The sequence below is a fragment of the Stigmatopora nigra genome, chromosome 9 (genome assembly GCF_051989575.1).
Source record: "Stigmatopora nigra isolate UIUO_SnigA chromosome 9, RoL_Snig_1.1, whole genome shotgun sequence".
Classification (NCBI taxonomy): Eukaryota; Metazoa; Chordata; class Actinopteri; order Syngnathiformes; family Syngnathidae; genus Stigmatopora; species Stigmatopora nigra.
The window spans coordinates 6,753,080-6,777,763 of NC_135516.1; the positions used below are offsets into that span (position 1 = coordinate 6,753,080).

Genomic DNA, 24,684 nt, shown 5'->3' on the forward strand with positions numbered 1-24,684 from the left:
TTCTTCAAGTGAAATGAAAATTTGGTGGATGAGTGGTTAGCCTCTCGGCCTCACATTGGGGTACCTGGGTTCAAATCCAGGTCGGTCCATGTGTCTGGAGTCTGCATGTTCTCCCCAGTCTGCGTGGCTTTTCTCCATGGACTCCGATTTCCTCCCACATTCCAAAGGGCTCCAGCACCCCCTGAAACCCTAGTGAGGATAAAATGGTTCAGAAAATTAGATGAGATGAGACGGCCATATCACATTCTTGCTTTTTATATTTTCCTTTTTTTCAGTGGCATATTGGTGATAAATATTAAAGCCTTACCATAATGCTTGCCAGGCAGCTCCTGTTTATTTCATTTCAAGCACGATACACTTGAGTTCCTCTGCTTCAGTAGTGCATTTATTAGCTGTCGTAAACGCACTGCAAGCTGTCACAGGACATGCGACTGCTCTCTAGTGTTCAACATGAGTGGATTCTTATGGTTGGAGGGATTAAATTAACATTCTATACGATAGAATATATATTTACTCCCCCTCTAGAATTTCTATAGTCAATCTGTATAGTTCTATACTCTAATCATGTAATTTCATTTTGACTCAAAACATTTTAAACTCAGGATATTATTGTAAAAGTATTTACTTTCAAGTAATTTCAAATGAAAGAGGTTAAAAACAATGGAACATTCGAGTAAATCCGTGTTCATTAAATAATGATATATTTGCAGTCTGTCAGGAGGCAGTCGGTCTTTACGAGGCACAGACGCAATCACAAGCGATTGGTCAGCCTGAAGATATATGCAACTGACCAATCAGGAGCAATCTTAGTGGCAGGCTGTCCAAGTAAGTGCAATTTTCCACTCAGCAATGGTGAATGGGCGTTAGAGGGGTGTGGTAATTCAGCCGGAAAATAGATTTTTCCCCCCTCTACAACTACACCTGGTAAACCTGCGGCTCAGCAGATCACGGGTAAGTTTGATCTATGCAGTTGTGTTTGTGTTCTTTTCAAAGCCTTGGAAAAACGAATAACGAAGTGAAAAAGACTCATTGGAGCACATGTCCCTGTGTGTAGCTGTATTAGCCCGATCCCGACATATGTGGGCTGTCAGTCTGTCATATGTCGCCCAGAGAGAATACAACTAAATATGCAATTAAACTAATTGCCTGTCAACTAAACCTCATCGTAACGCGATGTGCGATGAGTTGCTTGGAGATTTGGTATTTCTTGTTTTTTCATATTGTGGCCCCTTTGATGTGAAGTTAACTAGCTTACTTGCTACCGCTACACTTGAAAAATACAGGAAGTGGACTATCGCATTTCCCTTCCAAGGGAGAAGGAGCAATCTATTTTGAGCAACGGAGGGGTGCTGTCTATGTACTGATAAGTCAAGTGTCTATTTGCGCATGAATAATGTCCGGTTCTATTTTGGGGTATAAGTTGAACTCTGGTCTCTTTTTTGAACTCAATTTCATGCAATAATTGAAACGTTATATGCACACAATTTCACTAAAATTAATATTTTTTGTAACACCCTTTGGCACTTGGTTTGGGTACGTTTGAGTTGAGTGATTTAAATTGTTGTGGAAATGTCTACAATTTTAATTTAAAAAATCGAATGGCTGCATAATTGGCAAATGCATTACTGAAGTAACGTTTTGAGAGCACTTTTGGATTGTGTTTTAGCACATTTCACCACAAGTCAACCGTGTTCCATGACAACCAAGAGTCACAAAATGATGCTGCATGTGCTCTTTTTACAAATAGCCATCCATAATCCACGCAATACGATATTGTTTAGGATTGCATTAAGTTTATGTAAATGAAAAAGTCGCATCGGTACTTCTGTTACTATTTTTTAATGCACTATTATATTTTGCATTTATTTTTCGCTCAAATTACAACGTGGGGTGCAAATATACATACCAATTGCTTCCTAATTACATCAGTAGTAGTATTCCTTTTTCAAAATGGGCGTTATTGGTGAAACAGCAATGATTGATCATTGTTGTTGCTGTCAAAAGGAGTGATTAGCTGGTGCTAATGGTTCATTTCTCTCAGCAACACTGATTAAGTAGTGATCACAATAGTGAACCAGGCTACCCACTAAACGAGGTCGTCACATGATCAAATCTACCGGCTACGTCATTTTGGCAGATTGGCATTGAATAAGCAGAGGCAAGGGGAGGAATAAAAGAAGAATCTCTTACCCGCGTCTCTCCTCCTCCACGTCGTTTCCTTCTCGGCTGCGTTCGTGTCTTTTTCCCCGGCTGAGAGTGTGCGAACAGAGCGTCTGTTCAACGATTCCGAGACGCAAATGCCCGGTCCCACCCAAGCCCTTTCCCCGAATGGAGAAAATAACAACGACATCGGCCCGGATGGTTCCAACATCATTCCGTATAGGAAGAATACAGTGCGAGGGGAGCGCGCCTACAGGTACAATGAATATCCTGTTTTTTAAAAAAACGCAGTAAAACATCTATTTTTACAAGGACAGGCTGGGTTTTTGTGGCCTCGTCCGGCTGCTCCTCGTAGTCTGCGGCTGTCATGTTGGCTGTGTTGGCTAGCAACCGCGATTATCTTGCTACTGCGTAAACCTGCATCTTTTTTCTAAGCACACACCGTCGTCATGCGGGCATTTAGATCTAAGCCAAGTACACATCCGTAAAAAAAAACGCCTAACATGTTTTGTGTTGTCCCCCTCGTATGTTTGACGTACCCCCAACCCCCACGCCTGCACTGGGGAGAGTCGAGGCCGAACTGCGGTGCTCTCGAGCCGGCTAACAAAGCATGCTAATGCCGCTTGCCCCTCTCGCTTTGTTGACAAGCGTGTCCTGCTGTGGATAAGCACGCACGTGTAACCTAGTTAGTTGTGATAAATAGTTAAGTGTTGTGTTTGTGTGTCTGTAATAATGTAGGGCAAATGGAAACTAGAATCAAGTAGTGAAAACAGAATTGATTGACCTACTAAAATGTTTATTTTTTACCATTGATACCCCAATAAAGGACTCATTTTGTAAGAATTAAGATGAGTGATGACAACGCACATGAATTTAGTTCCATGATTGCACAGAGTTAAAACACACTTAGAAAAATGCTTTACCTCATCTCATTTTCTGAACTGCTTTATCCTCACTAGGATCTTGGGGGGTACTGGAGCCTATCCCAGCTGACTTCAGCCCAGAGGTAGCCCTGAATTGGTGGCCAGCCACTCGCAGGGCACAAGGAGACAAACAACCATTCATGCTCACACTCGTACCTAAGGGCAATTTAGTGTCCAATCAGCCTATCATGCATGCCTTTGGAATGTGGGAGGAAACCGTAGTACCTGGAGAAAACCCACGCAAGCCCGGGGAGAACATGCAAACTCCACACAGGGGGAGCGACCCAGATTTGAACCCAGGTCCCCCACTGTGAGGCTGACGCATTAACCACTGAGCCGCCGGAAAGCCCCCTACTGCTTAACCTATTGAAATCAATTTAAACGTTTTTTTTATTGTGCTTCCTTGCTTATTGTTAACTCATTAAGTCAGATCGTCAACTTTAGTTAGGTCAGGTCACTCATATGTAGGCAATATGAAGGTTCCTTGGCTCCAAATTGGAACATAAGCTTTTTGGAAAATGGTGGCTTTTAAAATTTGAAAATGCGGGAATACGTCGCGAAACACTGCAAAGTGGTCCTTTGCATTGAGACAGTTTACATGGAATCTAGTTATCTCCCCTCAATATGATTCCGATTGTAGTGAGGTGCAGCCTCACAGACTTGGTTATTGAGCGATGATATTTTGTGTGTTATAGCTGGGGGATGGCGGTCAACGTGTATTCTACCTCAATTACCCAAGAGACTATGAGCAGGCATGACATCACAGCCTGGGTTAACGACATCCTCTGCCTGAATTACACCAAAGTGGAGCAGCTCTCTTCAGGTGAGGAAGTGAAATAACCATCTTTATTTATTTTTTATTTTATTTACTTTACTTTGCATACATGGTCGTGTGAGATCAATTGTTCCCTGAGGGTTTCCAATGAGTGACTAAAACCAGGTGGCGGGCAGTCGTCCCCTGCTGTGACAAAGTAGTAATCCAATTGTAAGCCACTGTGCCAGCACACATTAACATGTCAACTAATTCCTACAGCTTGTTGATTGTGTGTGTTCCCTACTAGTTGCTTGTTTACTTACTTTCCGTTAATCAACTTTTAAGGAGACGATGTCTTTGATGGAATTGTGTGTTTTTCAGTACTAGGCTACTGCAGTAATTCTTTCAAGGTAAATCATGTCTGTTTTCCAGATAATACTAGTCCAAGGTTTAAATGATGTATTTCAAGATGGCCCGAGAATTAAGTCAGTCTTTCTTGTCTCATTACAGTAGTAGTCCAGAAGGGTTTAATTTTAAAGACTTTCCAGAAATAGATCATTGAAGATTTCTTTTGATTGTTTAATTTCACTTTAAATAGGTGGCACAGATTCTAGGGGCCCAAATCTTTTGACATGAGCCAGGAAAAGTCAATTTTGCATGATCTACCTCCTATAAGACTCCATCTTATTTTTTTTTCTTAATTGTTTGTGTGTAGGAGCTGCCTACTGCCAGTTCATGGATCTTCTTTTTCCGGGCTGTATCAGTCTTAAGAAGGTTAAATTTCAAGCTAAACTGGAACACGAGTATATTCACAACTTCAAGTTGCTGCAAGCATCTTTCAAAAGAATGAAAGTGGACAAGGTATGTTAGATAATTCACCCAGGAAAAGCTTTCTTACTTTGGCACACTTTAAAACCTCCCTTTCAACTCTGCATCTAGATTATCCCAGTGGAGAAACTAGTCAAAGGGCGGTTTCAAGACAATCTTGACTTCATCCAATGGTTCAAAAAGTTTTTCGACGCCAACTACGACGGCAAAGAGTATGACCCTGTGGATGCCAGACAGGGTCAGGATGCCATCCCCCCACCAGATCCTGGAGAGCAGATCTTCAACCTTCCTAAAAAGTCCCACCATGCAGCCAGCTCTCCGACTGCAGGTAAACACAACTCCAAATGGAATTTCAAGCAGTGAACCAGAAGCAGGTTCCCCCAACACAGTTAGTCTGTGACTTTTCCTATAGAGTCTTCTCTTCACTAGGCCTCAATCTACAATACTTGTACCATTTTTCCCCATGCACATCTTTCATTGCAATTTTACTCGTTACAGGAGCATCAAGGTCAAGTTCCACAACCCCAAAGTCGGCTACCCCAACATCCAGACCCTCTTCAGCCAAAAGAATCCCCATGCCAACAACTCCTGCTAAAGGAGAAAAGGAGCTGGACGTGCAGGTCACACAACTTACTGACCAGGTAAATGTAACCTGTGAAGTAATCCTACAAATATGGCAGCTCAATACACAAATGTTGTTAAGTGTCTTCCATCAAATTGTCATTGAGTAGGTCCATCCAATCAGTTAAATCCACTGTTAGGCAACACTGTAATCCTCTTAAAGGGATGCACATTAACATATGGTCTGCAACAAGGTGATGTTGTTATAGCAAAGCAAAGTGAAGTAATCAATACAGGACTTTAACAAGGCTACTGATTGAGTTTCCAACCAAAAGCTGATCCATACACCACCAGGCCTTGGAACACAGCTCCTGACCTCCAAAACATTGTTCAAGCTTTTATCAGAATCTGTTCAATTGAAACATGCATGTTGATTCTTCGAAGGTCTGTAAACTAATCAAATTGTAATTGTTGTTGTTGGTAGGTGAACATGTTAAAGGTGGCCCTGGAAGGTGTGGAGAAGGAACGGGACTTTTACTTTAGCAAACTGCGAGAGGTGGAGCTCCTATGCCAAGAGCAGGGCCAAAGCAACGCTCCCTTCGTTGACCAGCTAATGCAAGTTCTCTACACTATTGACGATCAGGTCAGTAGAACAGCAAACCCGGCTTTTTTTTGCCAGGTAATTGCTGCTTTGAAAAGAGTTCAAAAACAAAAGTAAAACTGGAAATATTTCTGTTTAAAGAAATAATGCTTTATTTTCTATTTGGCAAGGGGTATCAAATCTGAGGTCAGGTTTATTAACAAAACGCAAATAGGTTAATTTAATCTATGCCAAGGAATCGTATCAGTACTTGATTTCAGTAGATTCTCAAAATTGGATGACTGTGATTGAACCAAAATGACACTTTAGTTATACCGTTTTAACCTTATAAACTAAATGTAAATAAAGTTGGAGGATCGTGAGCCGAAGTATTTATCAGCTCTTTCTTCATCAGGAGAGAGGTGACGAACTGGCGGAAGGAGACGGTCCTGATGTCGATCAGGAAGTCCACGAGGTGGTGCATGATGATCAACAACAGCAAGAGGAGGAACAGGATGAATATTGACTGAAACAGGCCCAAACTTGTATTTAATGTGAGAGAACGCTTCCTCCCATTTTATTTTTTTTCTTTTAAAGACTGAGCAATTTAAAGCCACTTCCCGAGTAGAAGCACCATCATCATTTTTTTTGTTTTTGTTTTTTATACACTTTTTTTTTGTTTTTTTTTAAAGTATATCCCTCCTTTCACTGTTCGATGTTTTTGTGACTTTTTGCTGTGGTCACAAAGTGGAAATCAGATCATCACAAGGACTATCAAATATTTCATTCAATGAAATGCTGAGATTCTTGCTGTCGGCGTTCCATTTTAAATTTGTTTTCTTGTTTTAATGTCCATATTATAATCCACATGGTTGCAATAAGCAAAAAGCCCAAAAAGGGCTCATAGTAGCTCTTATTTAACCTTCCTTCCAGAACGTGTTGTTGCACTGACATTTTGAGTGTATTGGACAATCTGTCCAGAAACCCTCGCCATATTTATTATTTTTCTGGAGCCTTAGACATAGATTCTGCGTCCGTGTGAAGATGGACATTAAAAGACACATGAATTGTGAACAACACCACTGTATGATTAAAGTAGTATATGTTTGCAGCAATTACCACAACGGTTACATTGATAATATGCTATAAACGTCAGGAAGGAAGACACTTTTTTTCGGTATAGTCTTACAATGCAACAGTTTAAGTTTTCAAACATCTTGTGATAGATAATTCTTAGCGGTTAGTTTCTGGTGTTAACGGTCAGTCCACTGAGTGTTTTTTTCACGCTATATATTCCAGTAAGTACATTGTATCCCCTCCTTTAGTATTGCATTATTACTAATAGACAGCTGAACAGTCCACCATAACGCTTTAGTCATATATTATTGTGTAAATGAAAAAGAATGTAAAACATTTTTTGCTGTCTATAATTAATGAATGGTAAATGTATTTTTTTCCTTCCATATCCTACTTATGATGCATTCCCTGGAGAAAAAAAAATACCTTTTTTTGCATGTTTGCATTTCATTTGTGAATAACTTGACCTTTTTATGTATTTAATAAGAAAAGCAAGTATGTATGTTACAAGTGAGCTTTTGTATGTTTAACCTGCTTTTTGAAAGTTGTTGAGATTCGGATGCATTTGCTGTAATAAAATGTTTGAGTCCATTGAATCAAATTAAATCTAGTCTTGTGTATTTATTAGGTGAAACTAGAGACTCCAACCACAAGGCGGCGCCATTTTGACTCTCCGAACTAGGGTCGGGGCACGCCGGTAGATAAATCCAACGAAACTATTGACATCTAATGCGTCAACTCACCGCGCACCAGTCAACAGTACTGGTTTCATTTTCTAATAATCAATTTGGATTCCAAACATTGCGAGATTACAGTTTAAATTCTCATCATCAGTAGGAATTATGCGGTACGGGAATCCCTTTAAAGTAGCCTTAGTGTCCGGTGAAACTATTTACAAAGCATGTCTTCGAGAAAGGTAAGAAACTAGCTTTCTGTTGTTGCTGATGAAGTTAGTTAGCGTCTCTACATCTTACATTTTACAGTATAAAGGTTTTTGACAATACAATCTCCATTTAATTAAGACATGTTGCACATTCACTCATTTGTGCATTCCTGTATGCATGTGCAGCGTAAAAAGTGGACTAAGGATTTAAAGTATTTCTACTTCCCGGATGATATTGAATGCGGTGTAAGAGAAGTGAGAAAAACATCCACAGTTTCGTCAGCCTCTTTATCGAGAAGCTGGGAAAAACGTGGAAAAAGTTTTTCGGACTCTGCGTTCATCAAGGTGAATTTACATTCATTCATATTTTATGTACTAGTTGTCATGCCCTGATTTGTGCATAGGGATGACAATTACAATGCATGTGATGGCATTTAATGTTTTGTTGCAGGATGTGAATACATCAGGAAGAAAACTGCATTTTGAAAGAAATTTGGCACATTCGTCAGTTTCAGGTACAATATGATTTTGAATAAAAATGTTACATCAGATTTTTTTTACAATACTGTTGATAGTCAACAACAAAAAAATGTTGTTCATTGTCACCACCTCATTTGACATAAATAATTAATATTTGTCCATGGGGATGGAATGGTGGTTAGTATATCTGCTTCATAGTTTTGAGATCAAGGGTTCAATCCCGGAAAATCCTATGTGAGCTTTGCACGTTCTCCTCGTGCATGTGTGGATATTCTCTGGAGGGCCACATTGACTCAAAAAATTTGACAGATGGGCCGGGTCAGCACAAGATATGAAAAATATAAAAAAGTGCATCTGTTAACAGTACATATGAAACATAAACAGAAAAAAAGGACTAAAGTATTAAAATACTCATCACTCATCATTAAAATAAAAAGTATAAAGTACAAAGAAAAAGTAAGTAAAAAGGAATGTATTAAGAAATATTAAAATGTAATTTAAAAAAAGATAGATGGGCTGTAAAACACGAAAAACAAATAAGAGTGGACAGAACTACTGCCACTGACTGATTGATCTTCCTTTTCTTTCGTAGACCACCGGAATGAGGATCCAGTAGATATTGCATGGAGCTCCTCCAGCGACACTGAACAGTCAGACAAGGATGACGCCCAACAACAGCGATATCACCGTTCTCGGGTCGCAAGGAGATCCCCGGTGCTTACTCGGACCTACCCCAAAGCACTGCACACTCTTCCCAATGATGAAGGTATAGTAAAGTCTATGAGCACCATTTTTTTTCCTTCTTCAATCAGAAAATCCTCCCTGCATCTATCTTTACTATAGCTGACATGACCGTCATAGAAACAGACGGGTCGGAGGAGCAGGACGTAGAAAAAGACAGCGGCCAGGAAATTTCTGACTGTGAGTCGCCGTCCTGTGATGACGAATCCAAAGAAGTTCCTGCAAATCCTATTGATGTGAGTGAACTACCTGCATGTCAAACTAAATATTTGCCTCAAAAACATCATTTAACATTTAATCTCAGACTAATTAGACGAACATTCCATTTTTTTCTATGAAAATCGCTGATATCGTTGCTATTAATATTGTATTTACGCTCTGAACAAACTGAACATTGTGGCGCATTTCTTTATGTCAAGTTTCTGAGTAAAATTAATGAATGGTAACAAAGCTGCAGAGCAGCAAAAATCCACATCAAATTAAATTTTGCAAAGATAACTAACAGCAACAAAGGTAGGGTAAAATACTCACCATTTTCCTTTTCATATGCTGTTTTTGGTTGAGCAAAATCTTTGCATTTGTGACAATAGAAGTGACAACTTTCTTGTAAACAACATTATCACAATACCCTCTCCAAAAGATTACAATTCCTTTTAATGTGGCTAAAAGTTTTGATCTGGGTGTTATTACTATTTATGGTTAATAGATGGCGCTATTTAACTGTTTAATTTGGCAAGCCAAATCTTCTTGTCAGATGATGTTTACATGGAGTGTGTGTACTTGATGTAGCATATCATTTGCATATTGCGTATCAGAGGATAAGTATATTGATCTTTTGAGGGTGTGATTTATGTTTTGTTTGTACCACACTTTGAGTGTTTGTGCATTAAGGAGTTTCTCCACTAGGTGAAGCACTGCACACTTGACATTAGAAGGATGAAAAAGACGTTGTGCCTGCTTTGCAATTTTCTAGACTCTTCTGGTTGATTTCCAGACTGTCAAAGTTCATAAGCTGAAATTTCAATAATACCCTGGCCGACACTTATCCGCCTAGTGAATGTTTGTAGATGGAAGAAATTGTTTTTGGAGACCATGAAGGAGTTCAGCTGTGATATTGATGACATATTTAAAAGCACAATGTTTTTGTAATGATTATGATATATATTTATAGTGAATGTCAATAGTTAGGGAAATATCAGCTTTCTTTCTTAATATTCAACATCTGTTTCCCATCTCACCACAGATTTATTTAGATATCTGTTTGGGTCGGAATGTTTATATTATTGCAGCTGCCCATTTTAGCTGATAACTAGCTATTCCAAATCTTTACTATTTTATTCCCATTTATACATATAACTTAGTGGCATTACTTGTTTCTGTGAGCATAGGAGCCTACTTTGGCAGGGTAGTAGTTGTACCCAAATGTTACCCATTCACACAGTTGACTAATATGTTCTGAATGTTTACTATCGTCTTTCTTCTTTTTTCTTCTTTCTAACGTCACAGTGGGTTTCCAGTTGTAGTGTCACAAAAAACTTTTACAAGAACCAAAATGCGTAAGAGGTTTTTTTTTTTTTCTAAAGTGAAGGCTCACTGCAAAATCACTTGATATAGGAATGTTTTGGTGTCAAGGTTATAATATATGGATCCTTTCTAACAATGGCTTATTTATACAGATAAGGAACTGTCACCAAAATGTCTTCTTCCTTTCTTACAGCTGCATATTTATTCATCAAACTCCCAGTATTTTGGTTTGATGAGAACATTTACAATCAGATTATCTTCTTAAACCAGTTTATTTCACCAGTTAACTGTTAACATCTTAAAAATTTACCATCTGTTTCCTCTCTTACGTCATCCCATTTTACCAGTTGACCAGTTGGGTCAGATTGTGTATTATCTGGTTCCCTTCTAGGAGGATCCCCTTTTTTTGCAGATAAGTTCTAGTAGTTTGGGTCTGAATAATTGGATTTTTTCCTCCTTATTTTCAAAGCAACCCTTAATAACTTGCATTCTGACATGTATGGTAATAGGCATCAAATAAAATTTAACTGGGAGGAACGACAGTTCAACTCTTTTTCTGCTATTGCCCAAAACATTTTGACTTGAAGTTGTGCCTGTGATTATTCACTGCTCCTTCTAGTTGAAGTGGATTTGACGCTTATCATTGTCAATGTCACTGAAAGCATTTAAAGAGCAAGTTCTTAAGCCCCCTTTTTTTTAGTATCATAAAATCCTGGTATTTTAACAGAGCTGTTTAGTATCTATATACACTTTATTTGTCAGCGGGGTCAGACTCAAGCGCTGGAGGCTTTGCTTGTTCTCAGGTGCAGTGTTTGTGAAAGGCTGGGCTGGCATGGAGAGAATGTGCAAGGAGTGGCGTGCACCAGCTCATGACTGCACACAAACGTTTTTGTTATTTCAAGTAATTGGCATGCCTCATCAGGACAAATTAGTGATGTTGTGTGGTTGTTGTTTGGATTTTTTTTTAACTAAAGTGCTCTTGACGTCTGTGCAGCCTTTGTGGGTCCATAATCCTCTTTTTATTGTCTTTCTCATGGGGGCTCATGGAAATACATGATTGTGTGTATTGGCTTTTCTGGCAGATTCAACCGTTTTTAAGACTAAAGTAGAATGTTGGGAGGAAGTTCTTGAGTTTGTTGAAAGGAAACGCATGACAGATTAGCATCCCTCCCTTAGAGCTGGCTACTTCCCCTTGTCACACTTTGTTTTTGCTGTTGTCAGCATTCTGGGGTCAAGTGATATTAAAGATCATGATCTAGAGGCATGTGGTTATAAACATCAAGAAATACAATTAAATGTTTTGCCCAAATCTGCAATGATACTTCTACACAAGTCTTTATTTTAGGAAACTGAGTCACCATCTTCTTTAGGGATGGAAGTGCTGTAAAAAACTGTGTATATATACATCTGCAAGTATATACAAAGTAGAAAACAAATATAATAGGACATGGCTGAACACAACTAGGGAAACTATTTAGATTGTGTATACAGTGGAAAATCTAAAAAGTCAAACTTTTTTCTTCAGTGAAATGGAAGTTCTAATGCCTGAAGATTTTTTTCTCCAAGGAAATAATGAAAAAAACATTCCAGCCTTAAACTAGAGATGTCTAAAAAGAAATAACGTTAAATAGCCTTTTCACAGTCTTAATGGTTATACACGTTATCACTACAATATAAAGCGAAATTCATCATTGATTGAAGATTTCTAACAGACACAATGGAAAGGAAATGAAAAGGTCTTGGCTGAGCTATTTTGTCACTTGATTGCATTTCATAAATCTTGAAGTTGTCCACTTCTCATGCAGTATTGTTCAATAAATTCATTTGGCTGCAGTTAATTCTAACAAATATCTAATTGAGGCCTTAAGTTTGCTATGTCCTGTCCTGCAGTAGCACCTTAATGCATGTAAATGGTGACTTTTGATATTTATCTAATCCTGATGGCAATTTCCCATTTAGAGGAAAATTGACCCTTTCTGACTGATCTGGAGTCTCAAAATTGATGGGCATCATGACGTTGCTTTGAACTCCCTTGTTTCACTTTGTCGATGTTTTTCATTTGTGTGGTTTCCAAAAGAACAGCACAACACAGCTGTTTGCATCACATGAAGTTCCAGTGCTTACTGGAAAGCTTGTAGGGACCCTGCCAATCCTAAATCAAACCGGATCTAACGGGATCCAGACGGACAGGTCCGATCCCAAAAAGTTTATGATTCCAGATAAATGCTTGTCTGACTCACTGGAGCAAAGCCTGCCAGATTTGTGTGTTGTTGTACTTGCGCTGGAAGTGAACAGGCGGAGTTGTGAGGAAGGTGTTGAGTTTCAAGAACTGTTTTCCAAACCCCCTGAAGCTGGACACTTAAGGTTCACTAACCTCTGCCCCATATGGCTGGATGATGGCATCTCCGTCATTGCCAGATTATAAACATCTTTGTTTTTTACTACTGTTTGTTCAGGAAAAGTTGCTCGCGGACGCTCACGCGGTGTACTTAGAAATCTTTCAGTGCTGGGTTAAAAGACATTTTTGATCCATGGCCAGGAACAAAGTGTTCCTCCCTCTTGCTCTCTCTCTCTCTCACTCTCTTCGGCTGGCTACGGCGTGACGTTGCCTGGCGCTCAGCCTAGCAGGGTCAAGTTGATTCAAATGGGAGAGCTTGGTATGCTGGTCTTGCCTACACATGACAGGAACTCGGGTTTTATCGTGGATTTTTCCATGAGATCTGATTGCATGAGTTGCAATGAGCTGTGACGCAGCAAAAAAAAGGCTTGGGAATTATGCCATAAAATAACATGGTGTGTTTTACTGTTAGGATATTTATATTCATTTATTTTTTTGATGAAATAATCACTTTTTTTACAAACCATTTGGAATATATAGTAGAATAAAAATACATTTAAAACTATTTTATATTGTTTTTTTCATGTTTTTTTGTGAGCCTTTTAGCATCATTTGGGGTTGAATTTTTGTAGACATGATTACTGTGACCCATTCCGGCAGCTAATTTGATGTCTGATCATTCACTTACAGAGTAGAAGATAACCAGTTATTATTGTTTTTATGAAGTGGCTTGAGATTGTGATGTCATCAATATTATCCATCCCCTTCACTGGCAAATATTTATTGGGACTTAACAGCCACCTATTGTATGGGAGACATATACCACTAAAACTCAGTTTTACGTTTGCAAACATTGTTGTGACATGAATGACAAATGCTTATAGATTTTCCTTATCAAATTATGCCATTTAAAAAAGCTTTCTTGTTGTGCCTCAATATTTATTCTTTACTCATTTAATAATACTCAAATATGGCAGAAAGTAACCCTAATTTAATTTATACTTTCTTTTTCATTTGCATGATTCAGGTGGACATCTCAGGATTTGCATCTGATAGAGAGACTGGTGACATACTGACTACTGGCAGACTAAACAGTGAAAGTGTTCAAGGCCAAAGTAGTGAAGGAATCAAAAGGTCTGTCAGTGAATGGGTCCGATGCATTCATGCCATGTCACGGACACCTAAGAAACCATTTGACCAGCAAGCCAAGACCCCAGAAGATTCGGCCAAAAAAAAGAGAAGATTTCAAACGTAAGGAAAAGTTTTTATGCTCCATACATACATAAGCAAATAAGATTCCAGATTCAGTCTAGCATGTTTGATGTTATTCCTTTACATAAGGAGCATACAAAGTAAGCAAGCATGACAGATATCAACATGATAACTATTGAGTTGTTTCTAGATTTTGATAATATTGACACCTGCCTGTAGGGCAACAGCATGCTTAAAATCATTTTGATCTGTGGTTTGTCGCCTTACTGAGAATTTTCTTCATCTACAAAATGTAGCACATAAGCCTATCATATTCACCATCTTTGTGTGATTTTGTATTTCTATGTATGTTGCACAGTGGGGGTCTTGCAGAGCGACTGAATCGACTCAATTGCAGGCAAAGGTCAGCTGTAAGCTTATGGATGCACCACTCCACCTCAGACAACTGGACAGACACTGAAGGTATCATTTGTAACTTTCACAATTCAGCCTCTCACTCAGTGTATACAAAACTGGAGTTGTGGAGACAAAACAGTGTTGAGCCTTTCATCTCAAAATATTATAATATATGCCACACTCATGGTCAGCCAACTTTTTTTGTATGGAAGCCAAGGAAAGAGTTGTAAAATGGGATGGTATAAGCCACCATTTCTTTTGGCAGAGGACACAACAATCACAATTTCAGGCAGAAAACTGGAATCACCCAATTCCTCACTTCAATGCAGAGGTGAAGGTTTAGAAGACTCTTCCCTTTTAATCTACACATTAAGCGCTAGGCTTTCTGCTATTTCTTTTCATACGCCTTCCCGCTTCCACTCAGCTTCTCATGCTGCTGGCAAAAATTGGGAAATCTATGGCTCACCTTCACTTGTTGTTTTGCCCTTTAGGCAGAAAAGCGACACCAAAATTACACTACTTTGATGTTGTAAATTGTCTGATGTCAACATTTACTTTTAGCCCAGCAGCATGGGAGAGAGAAGTGAGTGTCTGCTGTTAAAATTTACATACTTTTGACATACTTTTTGTATTTTGACATGTCTTCTATGTAATCATTTTACCACCTTTCTTAACTTTGATTCCTCATTTTCCATTTATAGCTTTCATGGAAATTGGCACTCATGGTAGCTATCAAATTCAGAATGGATTCAGTATGAAAGATTTTTGCGTGAGTTCTGTGTAAAATGGACAGTAATATACATTCAGGTTGTCACATTTTTTTGCCTGGGTGCCGTTCTTATTAGCAGGAAGTTCGAAACTACCAATCACATACTATAGGTGAGTATGTAAGCCATGCTGTGAAAGTATATGTACTCTAAAGTCACTATAAGTTACAGGAAACTGCCCACTATTTATTTTCCTTCTGCGGTGTACCAAATTACCTCACAGGGTGTCTTCAAATAGTGACTTATAGTTGACAGTTGGTAGTAAGAAAACAAATGAGTTATCCATTTGGTAGCTCCGATTAGTGTAATAGCTTATACACGGTACACCGAACTGATGATATTTGACACAATTTGTAAATATTTTAGTTGACTCATCAAAGCTCTTTCCAATGTCTTTGTTGCTTTATCTACAAGTCGCAACATATCAGGAACTCATGATGATAACTTTACACTCCCACAAACTCAATCCATATCTAAACATTAATTGCATCACCTGCAGTTACCGTCATGATGTCGTCAATTCATGTTGGCTCAAAATAATGTCAATCAAATGCCAAGGTTTCTTCTACAACTCACTGGGAGATACATTATTCTTACATATTTGCCATGTGGCATTTAAAACACAGGTCAAAAATGCAACCTGGGCTTGAAAAATTTAATAATAGCTCTCTTGTTTACTGTTTGATATTGTTTAAACATATCACAGTAAAATACCCCCTCCAGCCACATTCAATAAATGGGTACTATGCACAAAGCCTCATTGTATTCAAGTTGACAGGCTGCCATTTCACAAGCTGCTGCAATCAACTTTGCACTCTGAAGCTTGTGCCTTGCCAACATACTTTCTCTTTATTTGGCCGCTCACATTTTTTTTCCTTCTGTATTATCTCCCAACTAATAAAAAAAATGCGACACAATGGCATCATAGTCTTGCATTTTAAATGACTTCTAATCACAACTTCCCTGTTAATCTTCACCGAATGATACAATTTAAAAGTGAACAACTAACTCCAATCTCATTCAAAAGGTTGACCCTCAGTATACAAAGTCAGTATATACACTCAACATCTGTGTTGTTGTTGCTGTCCTCTCCAGCGGACAGGCCTGGTGTGCTGGTGTTGGAGGTGCTAGAGGTTCAGGAGGAGTGTGGCGCACAACTGGTGCATTGCCAGCACCGCCTGCCACCTGGTCAAACCAACCCCCTCCTCAATGATAGTCTGCATGTACTGGTGATGCTCTGCAGGGAGACCGCAGCCCAACTCAGCCCGGTGCCTGCAGACATCATCCACATCTACCCACCCTGGTGAGCGCATACCTTCATATGAAGTACATTGCCAAAGCCTTATGGCAAAGAAACCTTACTTTATTAATTGTGTGCACAGCGTTATTTCTAACATATATAATATTCAATTGCAATTCATTTTAGAGACAGAACAGTTACTTTTCTTGCTCAAATGCAGTGGAGGTCATACAAAATGCATCAAAACATGCATTCAACATCAAAATAGAATAAAATCTATCCCCAAAGGCAGTGCTTTAATAATCAAAGGCAGACTTTAGGCTAATTTTGCCAATATATACTTTGCAGTATCACATTTGTGTAACTGTCTTGTATATATTTGCGTGTACATTCCAAAGTACCCATATCAGTATAGTTCACTAACATCAAGCTGGTCCATTCAGTGTGTTTGTGCTGCACTTGCATTGACTTGTAACCAAAATGAACCTTTTAAAAAAACTGAACTCATGCCAGCAGAAAATTAATCGGCAACGCTAATGGGCTGTAACAAATAAAGCAATAAACACTTCAGGCACCGGTAGAAGCGTTCAAAGGCGGTGATTAGAAAAATAAAATAAAAACATTTTAAGAGCTCCACTGCACCTTTTCGACTATAATGTACAACATGGTCGTGTGTTTGCATTTAACTGAAAGATTCATTTTTTCCCAAGTAGTAAGTCAAGGATGAAAGAGCTAATTGATAGTGTAGCATATATGGAAACTGATAATATGCAAGTGTTGTCACACTTGAAGCTTTAACATGTATTTATGTCTTTCAAAGTAATTAGCCTTCCTTAATCTGCAGATACACTCATTTGTATGTGAGGTTGATGTAAAGTCATCTTACTTTATGTTTGCCTGGCAATAACAAGATCTTTCCCATAGTATTGCTAGCACACATTTGACGTCGGCGTTCATGCTTAATGTTTGAAATGGACAACATCGCAGTGTCGGTTGAAGAAAGTACACTCTGTGAGCTGAAATAAGAGGAACAACTTGCACCAACGTGACAGAAAAGTGTGTGTTCAGTAAAAACACTTTCCTGCATTTCCCTCTTTTGGAGTTTTTTTAGTGCGGGACAAATTCATTTCTTGGCAGCAGTTTGAAAAAAAGAACACTTTGAGGCAATTGCACAACAACACATTGGGGGGGATATGTTGACTCACAAGATTTTGGACAAAAGGAGAACAAGATGCATTAAGGGAGTGTGCTTGTTTGAACGTAAACCGCCAGGATCTATGCAAAAATATAAAGTATACGCCATAAGATAGAAAATCATGAAAAGGCAAAAAAAAATCATGGTTCGAAAGACACTATTCCAATATTTTCTTCTCAAGTGGCTTACTTATTGTTCATGCAATGATGCTGTAAATAGACAAAATAGGCTAGGAATTGTATATTTTCCAATCTGACTCGTGGATAATTATAATTTTTATCCCTGCCATTGTGAGTATAGCATCAATACAATAGATTATCAAAAATATACACATTTTCCCCATAGCTGTTCAAATCAACAGAAAATACCAATTGAGCCCGAAAATAAGTCAAAGTATACTGACTTTTTTTTTGGTTTATTTATTTTTCTAGACAAGGCAATGCTGAGCTAGCTACAAACACAAAGTGGAAAAAGTAAAAAAATATAAGAAAATATAGGCAATGTCTTACATGAAATATACATGGAAATAGAATGTATGTAAAATCAGATATAGGCATTAAATCACAATTTGGCACTTAAATCTGCAGCGTGATTCCCATCTTAGATATAACAGCTGTGTCTCCTCACTGTAAACCCCTGCCTTTTGCCCTGTTCACCCCCATATCAGCACCAAAGGCCCAGATGTGCCTCGCAGTCCCTCACATGGAGTCCAGATAGTTGGGGGCTGTGTATGTTTGGGGCTTGTTTTGGAGTGGGAGCGAGGCAGCAGTGGAGTCCAGCTGTTGGGAGTCGTGAGTGCACTCTGGAATATCCAGGCTGGCGGAAGCGCTGGGGCCTCCTCAATGTGCTGACGTCACGAACAGCTCCAGGGAAGGCTTCACATTCCTCTTCCTGGCAGTCGTTAGGTCATTTCCAGCAAGCTAAGGGGGGGAAAAACACTCCATTTTTTTTTTCTGGACTGTTTAGGGAGTGCGAGTGTGAGAGGGAGCCAAAAGAAGGTGATTGGAAACACATGCTGGCTTCGGCACCTTTCGCTTTTGTAAATCACGTTGGAAGAGTGGACCATTCAAATCCCCCCCCCACAACAATTTTGACTCATTTAACCACAAATTCTTTTAGGCATATTTATTGTGTGTGTGGAATAGCTTTTTATACCACACCAGGATTCGAGGATTGATTACAGTGGAAAAAAACTAAACACAATTCAGGCGTCATTATGCTCGGTAAAATTCCTCTTTTAAAGAATGCTACGTGACACCCGAGGGTTTTTTTTTTAACCCCCTATCATTCCTGCTGCACGGAGGCTCGTTCCACCCACACCTCTTTGCTACGTGACCCTGAGTGGGCTGCGGTTGAAGCGGAAATACCTGTGAATATTATTCACCTACGTGCTGTGACGCCAGCAACCCGGGCCACTCCTTACCTGTCTGCTGCCCACTCACCTGTTCCCAAAAAGGAAGTAACTTCCTCTCCCACTGTACAGTACAGATTGTTCCACTTCAATAATACAATGCAGTGCACGTTTATGATGATGACTGATCTTTGGCCAGTTGATGAGTTTAAATGGTGTTATGTGACAAACATTTTTATCTAATTAGTGTGACACAGCTTTGAATAGTCAGCGGATGTCCATGTTTGGTAAATTCCTGCTGTCGTGTACTAATGAGTTTGTCTAAACTTTTGACATTATAGTAAATAAATATATAATAATGGTCAATTTCAGTTAAACCCCTGGGTGAGATTAGGGTTAAAATAATGTGGCCTATTCCTCATAGTCAAACACAAAATATTGTTTCTCTTTTGGTGCAAAGGGCCTCCAAAAGTATGGTGTTTTTACCTTCCCTGTTCTCCCCTAGTGACTATCCCCTCCAAAAAGTTTGGGGGACCGCCAGGGAGGAGGAGGTCTATAGTTTTTTCTACATTTTCTTCTTTGTGAGGACACTGACTAAAATTTCTACACCTTAGTTATTTATGGATGGAGCAAAAATATTTGGTAGGTAGTATAATCAAAGAATGTATATAGAACCCAATGATGCTTGTTTCCCTTTGCTGTCTTATAATTGTAACCTTCCCTGTCTCCAAGTGTCTGTCAGTGAATGATGAAATAGCCGATGCATGTACAGTGTCATACCATTCATGCGTTTAATGGCACATACAGCACATGCCTCAAGCATTTAGTATTTCTATTTGTTGTCATTGGCAACATCTTTTGAGCCAGAGTCAATTTGGACAAAACCAAGGGCAACAATACTGTATTTAAGAGTGAACTTGAAGGAGGCAACAATCGATAAAAACAGCATTTCCATTCCTATTTTTCCAGTGGTCCACATCCACAATAAATAAACCTGTCAGTTGTATGTGTGCATCATCTTGCAGCTCCAATTGCTCCCACGTCAGAAACATGCTGCAACAAGCAGAGCAAATCCAGTCACAGAGGGCTTTTGGCGCTGACTCAGCAATAATCTACCATTCTATTCTTTGTCACATGTGGAAAGACTTAGTCGTAAATCAGTACTACTATAAACAATGTGCTGTGTAATTATAAGAGCTGTTTTTCAAGTTCTTTAAATGCTCTTGGAGGTATCGCTCCCCAGAAAGGTTTTGCTTGAGTTTAAGAAATCAGGGAACAATGTCCACTCGGGCACATAAAATAAATCATACATACAATTAAATGGGAGCCAATGAAAATAAAGGAATGAAGAGAATCAGACTAAAATCAGTTACCCAGTTGTGATAGCCATGGATGTGTTTTCCTGGTGATGTCACATTGGGAAGGTGTTTGATTGTAGCATTTCCTGAGTGCATGTAGTAGTCGTCAATTCAAATCAAACTTTTCCATCATATTGTTTCAGATTTCTTTTGGAACAGCTATATCTGCTTCAACATGTTTTTTTTCAACTCCTGGAAATGCTCGTTACCCTACAGCAATTTGTGACAAGGAGAATGTGTTACTTTCTTGTGTGTGGATGTAGTTAAAAATGATTAATAGTGAACGAGACAAAATAGTCTCCTGTCAAAGTAACATATTAGCAGTTTTTTGATGACTGTGGCCTTAAAAAGGTAAAATTACAAGCTGTTTGTTGGGTTGGGTTAAAAAATAAAGGACATATAAGTCGCACTTAAGTACAAGTCGTCGATCCAGCCAAACTATTAAAAAAAGTGATTCATTGTCCAAAAAATATGGTATATTGTAACATTATCAATTCAGAATTTTGTTACTTACTATACTTCACCAGTCTTCAAGAAAGCAAAACGACAACAGTCAATAGAGTGAGGTGGACACACTCACTGTACTTTATGTCTTGTAAAATTCATGTCCTATACTAAAGTTGCAGTGTCAGAATACAAAAAGAACGGACTTCCCAACTGTATAAAATTTATTTGCAGGGAGCACATCTGTTCTGCATTCTAAATTTCCTTGAATGTCTCATATATTACATTTAGACAACACGCAATGCGAACATTTCTGCAAACTTATTCCTCTAACTTCTTATCTTGTTTACAAATTTTGTATTTTTTTTCTGTGTGTTTGTAGGCAAAGTCTGTCAATTGAAAACCAAGGCTATGAAATTATTCTCAACACACACTTCAGCCGGAAAGTTCAAAACCCTTCAGAAGTCGCCAATGCACCACCAAGTGTTTCTGCGTCAAAATGTCTCACACCATACCCGCTTTGTCGGACGTTTGGTATACTTGAAATTTGCAGGGATGCTAAGGACAGTAATATGGAACAGGTGTGTATATCTACCACTGACTAACAACATTCTTCGGGCTTTTGAACTCATGTCAACGCATTTGTCAAAATCCACAACTTTTTACCCCCTCAGGTATCACCCTGTGATGGTTCTAGTAGGAGGGTGGAAACCTCACCCCTTAAGGAACGACAATGCTGTTCTCTCCTGGAGGCGATAGAGGGCCTAGGGCAAACTGGTTTTATGTACCAGGATGTGCTGGTAGTGGTCCAGAGGGTTTACTCTATCCCTGCCCCAACTGTATCCATCACTAGCATCAGATTGCCCTTCAGATCTTCCTCCATTTCTAATTCTGCAGAGCAAGGCAAACGCAGGTATTGTTGAGCCATTTTTCCCGCCATCTTGGTCTTTAGTTTTTTTCGTTAGAAAAATCTGGAAGATATTAAATGTATTTCATGTTTTTGGACGCTTTCGGGACCACAGCACGGAGAACTCCTTGGTTGCACATTGTGTCCCAGTGGTCAGGCTATTGTTCCCATACCCAAAAAGCTTTAACAAAGTATGCACACTGTAGCCATGTGCTATTGTTTGACAAAAGGACACAAACATGTATTATTGAATCCAGCCGCACTGCATGTGATCAGTGCCAAATTCTCCACCAAAAAAAATTGAAAACCAAGCCAGTGTTGGCTCACATGTACCAGCAAGCCAGTGCTGAATCATTGCCCACTTACTGGCAGAAACAAGTTTGCAACTGTGACATCAATGTTCCAAAAACAAACAAAAAAATGAATTATTTTACAAAAGGGTGTTTCATTTATGATTGCTTTGGTCAGCCTGCAATATGACCTTAAAGCATTATGATTCCAAACCATACATTAGGAAAACTAAAAAAAACACACAAACGAAATATATCCCACAGCAATTGAACAAAACAATTGTATTCCACCTCATGCATTCTAATTATTTGTGACAATGTGATATTTTAGGGCCGTGGCACAAAAACCCATGCATTTTCCACTTTTTTAAGGCATAATTACAACAATATTTGTACGAAGAAATGTCTATTCTCTGCAATTCTTTGGCAGCAATCTTCTTGGCATACAGACAAAATTTAAAGTTTATACTGGGCTGTAAGCATTTAAATTATGAAATTGAAAGGCAAGTGAATGGGAGATTTCTCTGTGTTTAACACAACTCTTTTGTCAATCTCTGATACTACATGGTTTTATAACATTTAATGGGATTCATTTTCCATACATGAGGTTGCCCCTTGGATAGCTTGTACATTAGTGACGATGTGATGCATAACCTGAGTGTTTTCATTCAAATATATATAGGTAATTCTGACAGGTCTTCAGTATTTTCAGTAGTTAATAGTGCTTTTTGAATGGCATACAAATTTCAGTTTGGTCACTGCCATAGGGCTGGAACTCCATCATTAAACAACAATCCACTGTACAACACTTATTGTAGAGACTTTGGAACATTTTATAGTCCAAACAGTAAGTCAAATTAATCCAAAGATTTGTGCTATAGACTGTTAAAATCTGCTATGACTTTGAAATAACACACGACAGTGCAGTGTTGTAGTTAATGAATTAGTGAATGAGCTTAATCCGTTGTGACCTTTAGTTGCCTGGCCCTCCCCACACTTGTTGTTTTGTCCTTCACTAAGTAATAAAATAATGGTTGTAGCTTTGGGTTTGGTCAGAACAGGGCCTGGCGTGGGTAGCGGCCGCCACCATCCAATGACGGCAGGTCAGCTGACATGCATCGAGCTTGTTTTAAGGTTGTAATTCGACACTTGCTCCTACCATGCTTCCACTGTGGCTGGTAAACAAAAGCCGCCCTTCCGAGTTGGAAAGACTTCCTCCTCCCTTCTTTTTCGCGCCTCCGTACTTAATTGTTGTCAACAGATTGAATTTGTAGTTACGGGACAGAGGTGGGGCATACTGATAACAGTGACTACAGTATATTTCCCAGACTGCTCATTGTTATATATTTGCCAAGCGACCGGATCTTGACCCACACTTTATATATATACTGTATTCCCTTTGCTTAATGACATTTGTAGTAGTGGTTTTTAATGAAAGAGAAGTTTTGTTATGCTGCTTTTACTCTGGGTTGAAAAAAATTGATAAAAAAAAAAGAAAATCAGCTGAGACATTTAATGGTGGCCTTTCACTACTTGGTAATCGGGTTATTTAACTCTGCTGAGAACAGAAGGGATTGCGTCTGGATGTAGGATTTTCTTCTTGTGTAAGTTTTAAAAGATTCGATTTGAACCCTGCTGATTTTCTTATAAGAGCAATTGTGGCCACTACAATCATTTAGAAAAAAAAATATTTATGCCAATTGGACTACCTTGGACTAGCACAGCGGGAAAACAAAAACGTTTATTCTACATCACGGAAGTATTTCCAAGCATTTTCAAACAACTGTCCTAAATATTTTAGATTTTCATAGTGAAGTTAAACTGCCTAACCTACTGACTGTCAACATAGGCTGCCAGTGCTCCATGTAAGAAAAAGACTTGTATGTAGCCCCCCATAGATTGAGTTAACCTAACCATCTGAGGAAAACACAGTAATCCTTCAAATACCGCAGTTAATGTAGAAAAACAAAAAAACGTGAAGTATGATCACCCCCATTATAACTACCACAATGTATGTTTTTGCGCCTATACAGATATAGAAGTACACAAGTATAATGATCAAAAAATGTAAATTTATGAAATATTACAGCTGTAAGCATGCCAAATGTATTAATATCATAATATAATGTATATATACAAATGTAAATACTTTAAATTCTGTCCATACAGTGAAAATAGTTACCCTTCGCTTGATATAAATCCCCCAAAAACAGGTAAATGGGAGTTTTCAGTATTTTATTCTTTATATATTTATCCTTTTCTATAACCATCAGCCAAGCTCTGATGTACTTATCAATGTAGTCGATGTACTGGGAAATCATCTCCTGAAAACATTTCTTTGCTGTTTGGAATTCAGACGTGATTAATATGTCTTCATTTTATCAATTATTTTCTAATTAACCTTGATTTAGCATTTTAAAGTACCGCCCCTTGTATAAATAAATAGTGTGTATAACCTCATAGCTCATTATGTTGTCCATAGTACTTTTCCAGGATGTTAGTAAAGTTAAAAAAAAAAAAAAAAAAGTTAAACTAGCCTCTGCATGGTGGTCCTTTTATAGTGTGACGACAAGGACACTTTGTGCCTCTCATGGCGGGTCCCTAGCCTCAATGACTCACTTCTGCGCTCACAATGTTTTTGATACTTTTGTTGTTAACACACCCAGGAGAGGGAA

At 38.7% G+C, this 24,684-nt stretch overlaps 3 protein-coding genes across 7 annotated transcripts in view; 2 read left to right on the forward strand and 1 right to left on the reverse strand.

The window, feature by feature from the left end:
* Positions 1–2,818, reverse strand: part of klhl14 (kelch-like family member 14) — a 59,399-nt gene extending 56,581 nt beyond the window's left edge. For 2 of the 4 annotated variants that reach the window (XM_077725299.1, XM_077725298.1), the window contains exons 1-2: positions 2,191–2,818; positions 65–189 (exon numbers count right to left, since the gene is read on the reverse strand). The gene's annotated coding sequence lies outside the window, so the exon portion shown is untranslated. Of the gene's footprint in view, positions 1–64; positions 190–307; positions 873–1,906 lie in introns of those variants that run through there. The other 2 variants (XM_077725300.1, XM_077725301.1) reach the window with 2 other exon arrangements.
* Positions 812–7,489, forward strand: mapre2 (microtubule-associated protein, RP/EB family, member 2). 2 transcript variants are annotated; one of them, XM_077725304.1, is made up of 8 exons: positions 874–951; positions 2,138–2,416; positions 3,779–3,906; positions 4,553–4,698; positions 4,777–4,993; positions 5,164–5,306; positions 5,711–5,869; positions 6,222–7,489. In XM_077725304.1, the coding sequence occupies exons 2-8, from the start codon at positions 2,298–2,300 to the stop codon at positions 6,330–6,332; spliced, it is 1,023 nt and encodes a 340-aa protein (XP_077581430.1). In that variant the 5' UTR covers positions 874–951; positions 2,138–2,297; the 3' UTR covers positions 6,333–7,489. The 2 variants fall into 2 exon arrangements, with proteins under 2 accessions (XP_077581431.1, XP_077581430.1); XM_077725305.1 differs by lacking the exon at positions 2,138–2,416 and having other exon boundaries at positions 812–951.
* Positions 7,490–7,610: 121 nt separating this feature from the next.
* spidr (scaffold protein involved in DNA repair) overlaps positions 7,611–24,684 on the forward strand; it is a 30,050-nt gene continuing 12,976 nt past the window's right edge. The window contains exons 1-10 of the mRNA XM_077724593.1: positions 7,611–7,799; positions 7,953–8,111; positions 8,218–8,281; positions 8,839–9,012; positions 9,090–9,223; positions 13,877–14,100; positions 14,420–14,523; positions 16,320–16,527; positions 21,195–21,393; positions 21,487–21,725. Coding sequence (XP_077580719.1) covers positions 7,785–7,799; positions 7,953–8,111; positions 8,218–8,281; positions 8,839–9,012; positions 9,090–9,223; positions 13,877–14,100; positions 14,420–14,523; positions 16,320–16,527; positions 21,195–21,393; positions 21,487–21,725 — 1,520 coding nt within the window. The 5' untranslated portion in view covers positions 7,611–7,784. The remainder of the gene's footprint in view (positions 7,800–7,952; positions 8,112–8,217; positions 8,282–8,838; positions 9,013–9,089; positions 9,224–13,876; positions 14,101–14,419; positions 14,524–16,319; positions 16,528–21,194; positions 21,394–21,486; positions 21,726–24,684) is intronic.

Excerpts from the sequence above, each read along its gene's own strand:
- mapre2 (XM_077725304.1), top strand. The coding sequence starts at position 2,298 with ATGCCCGGTCCCACCCAAGCCCTTTCCCCGAATGGAGAAAATAACAAC. Across the intron at positions 4,699-4,776 it reads AAAGAATGAAAGTGGACAAG|ATTATCCCAGTGGAGAAACT; the intron begins GTATGTTAGATA and ends CTCTGCATCTAG. Across the intron at positions 4,994-5,163 it reads AGCCAGCTCTCCGACTGCAG|GAGCATCAAGGTCAAGTTCC; the intron begins GTAAACACAACT and ends TACTCGTTACAG.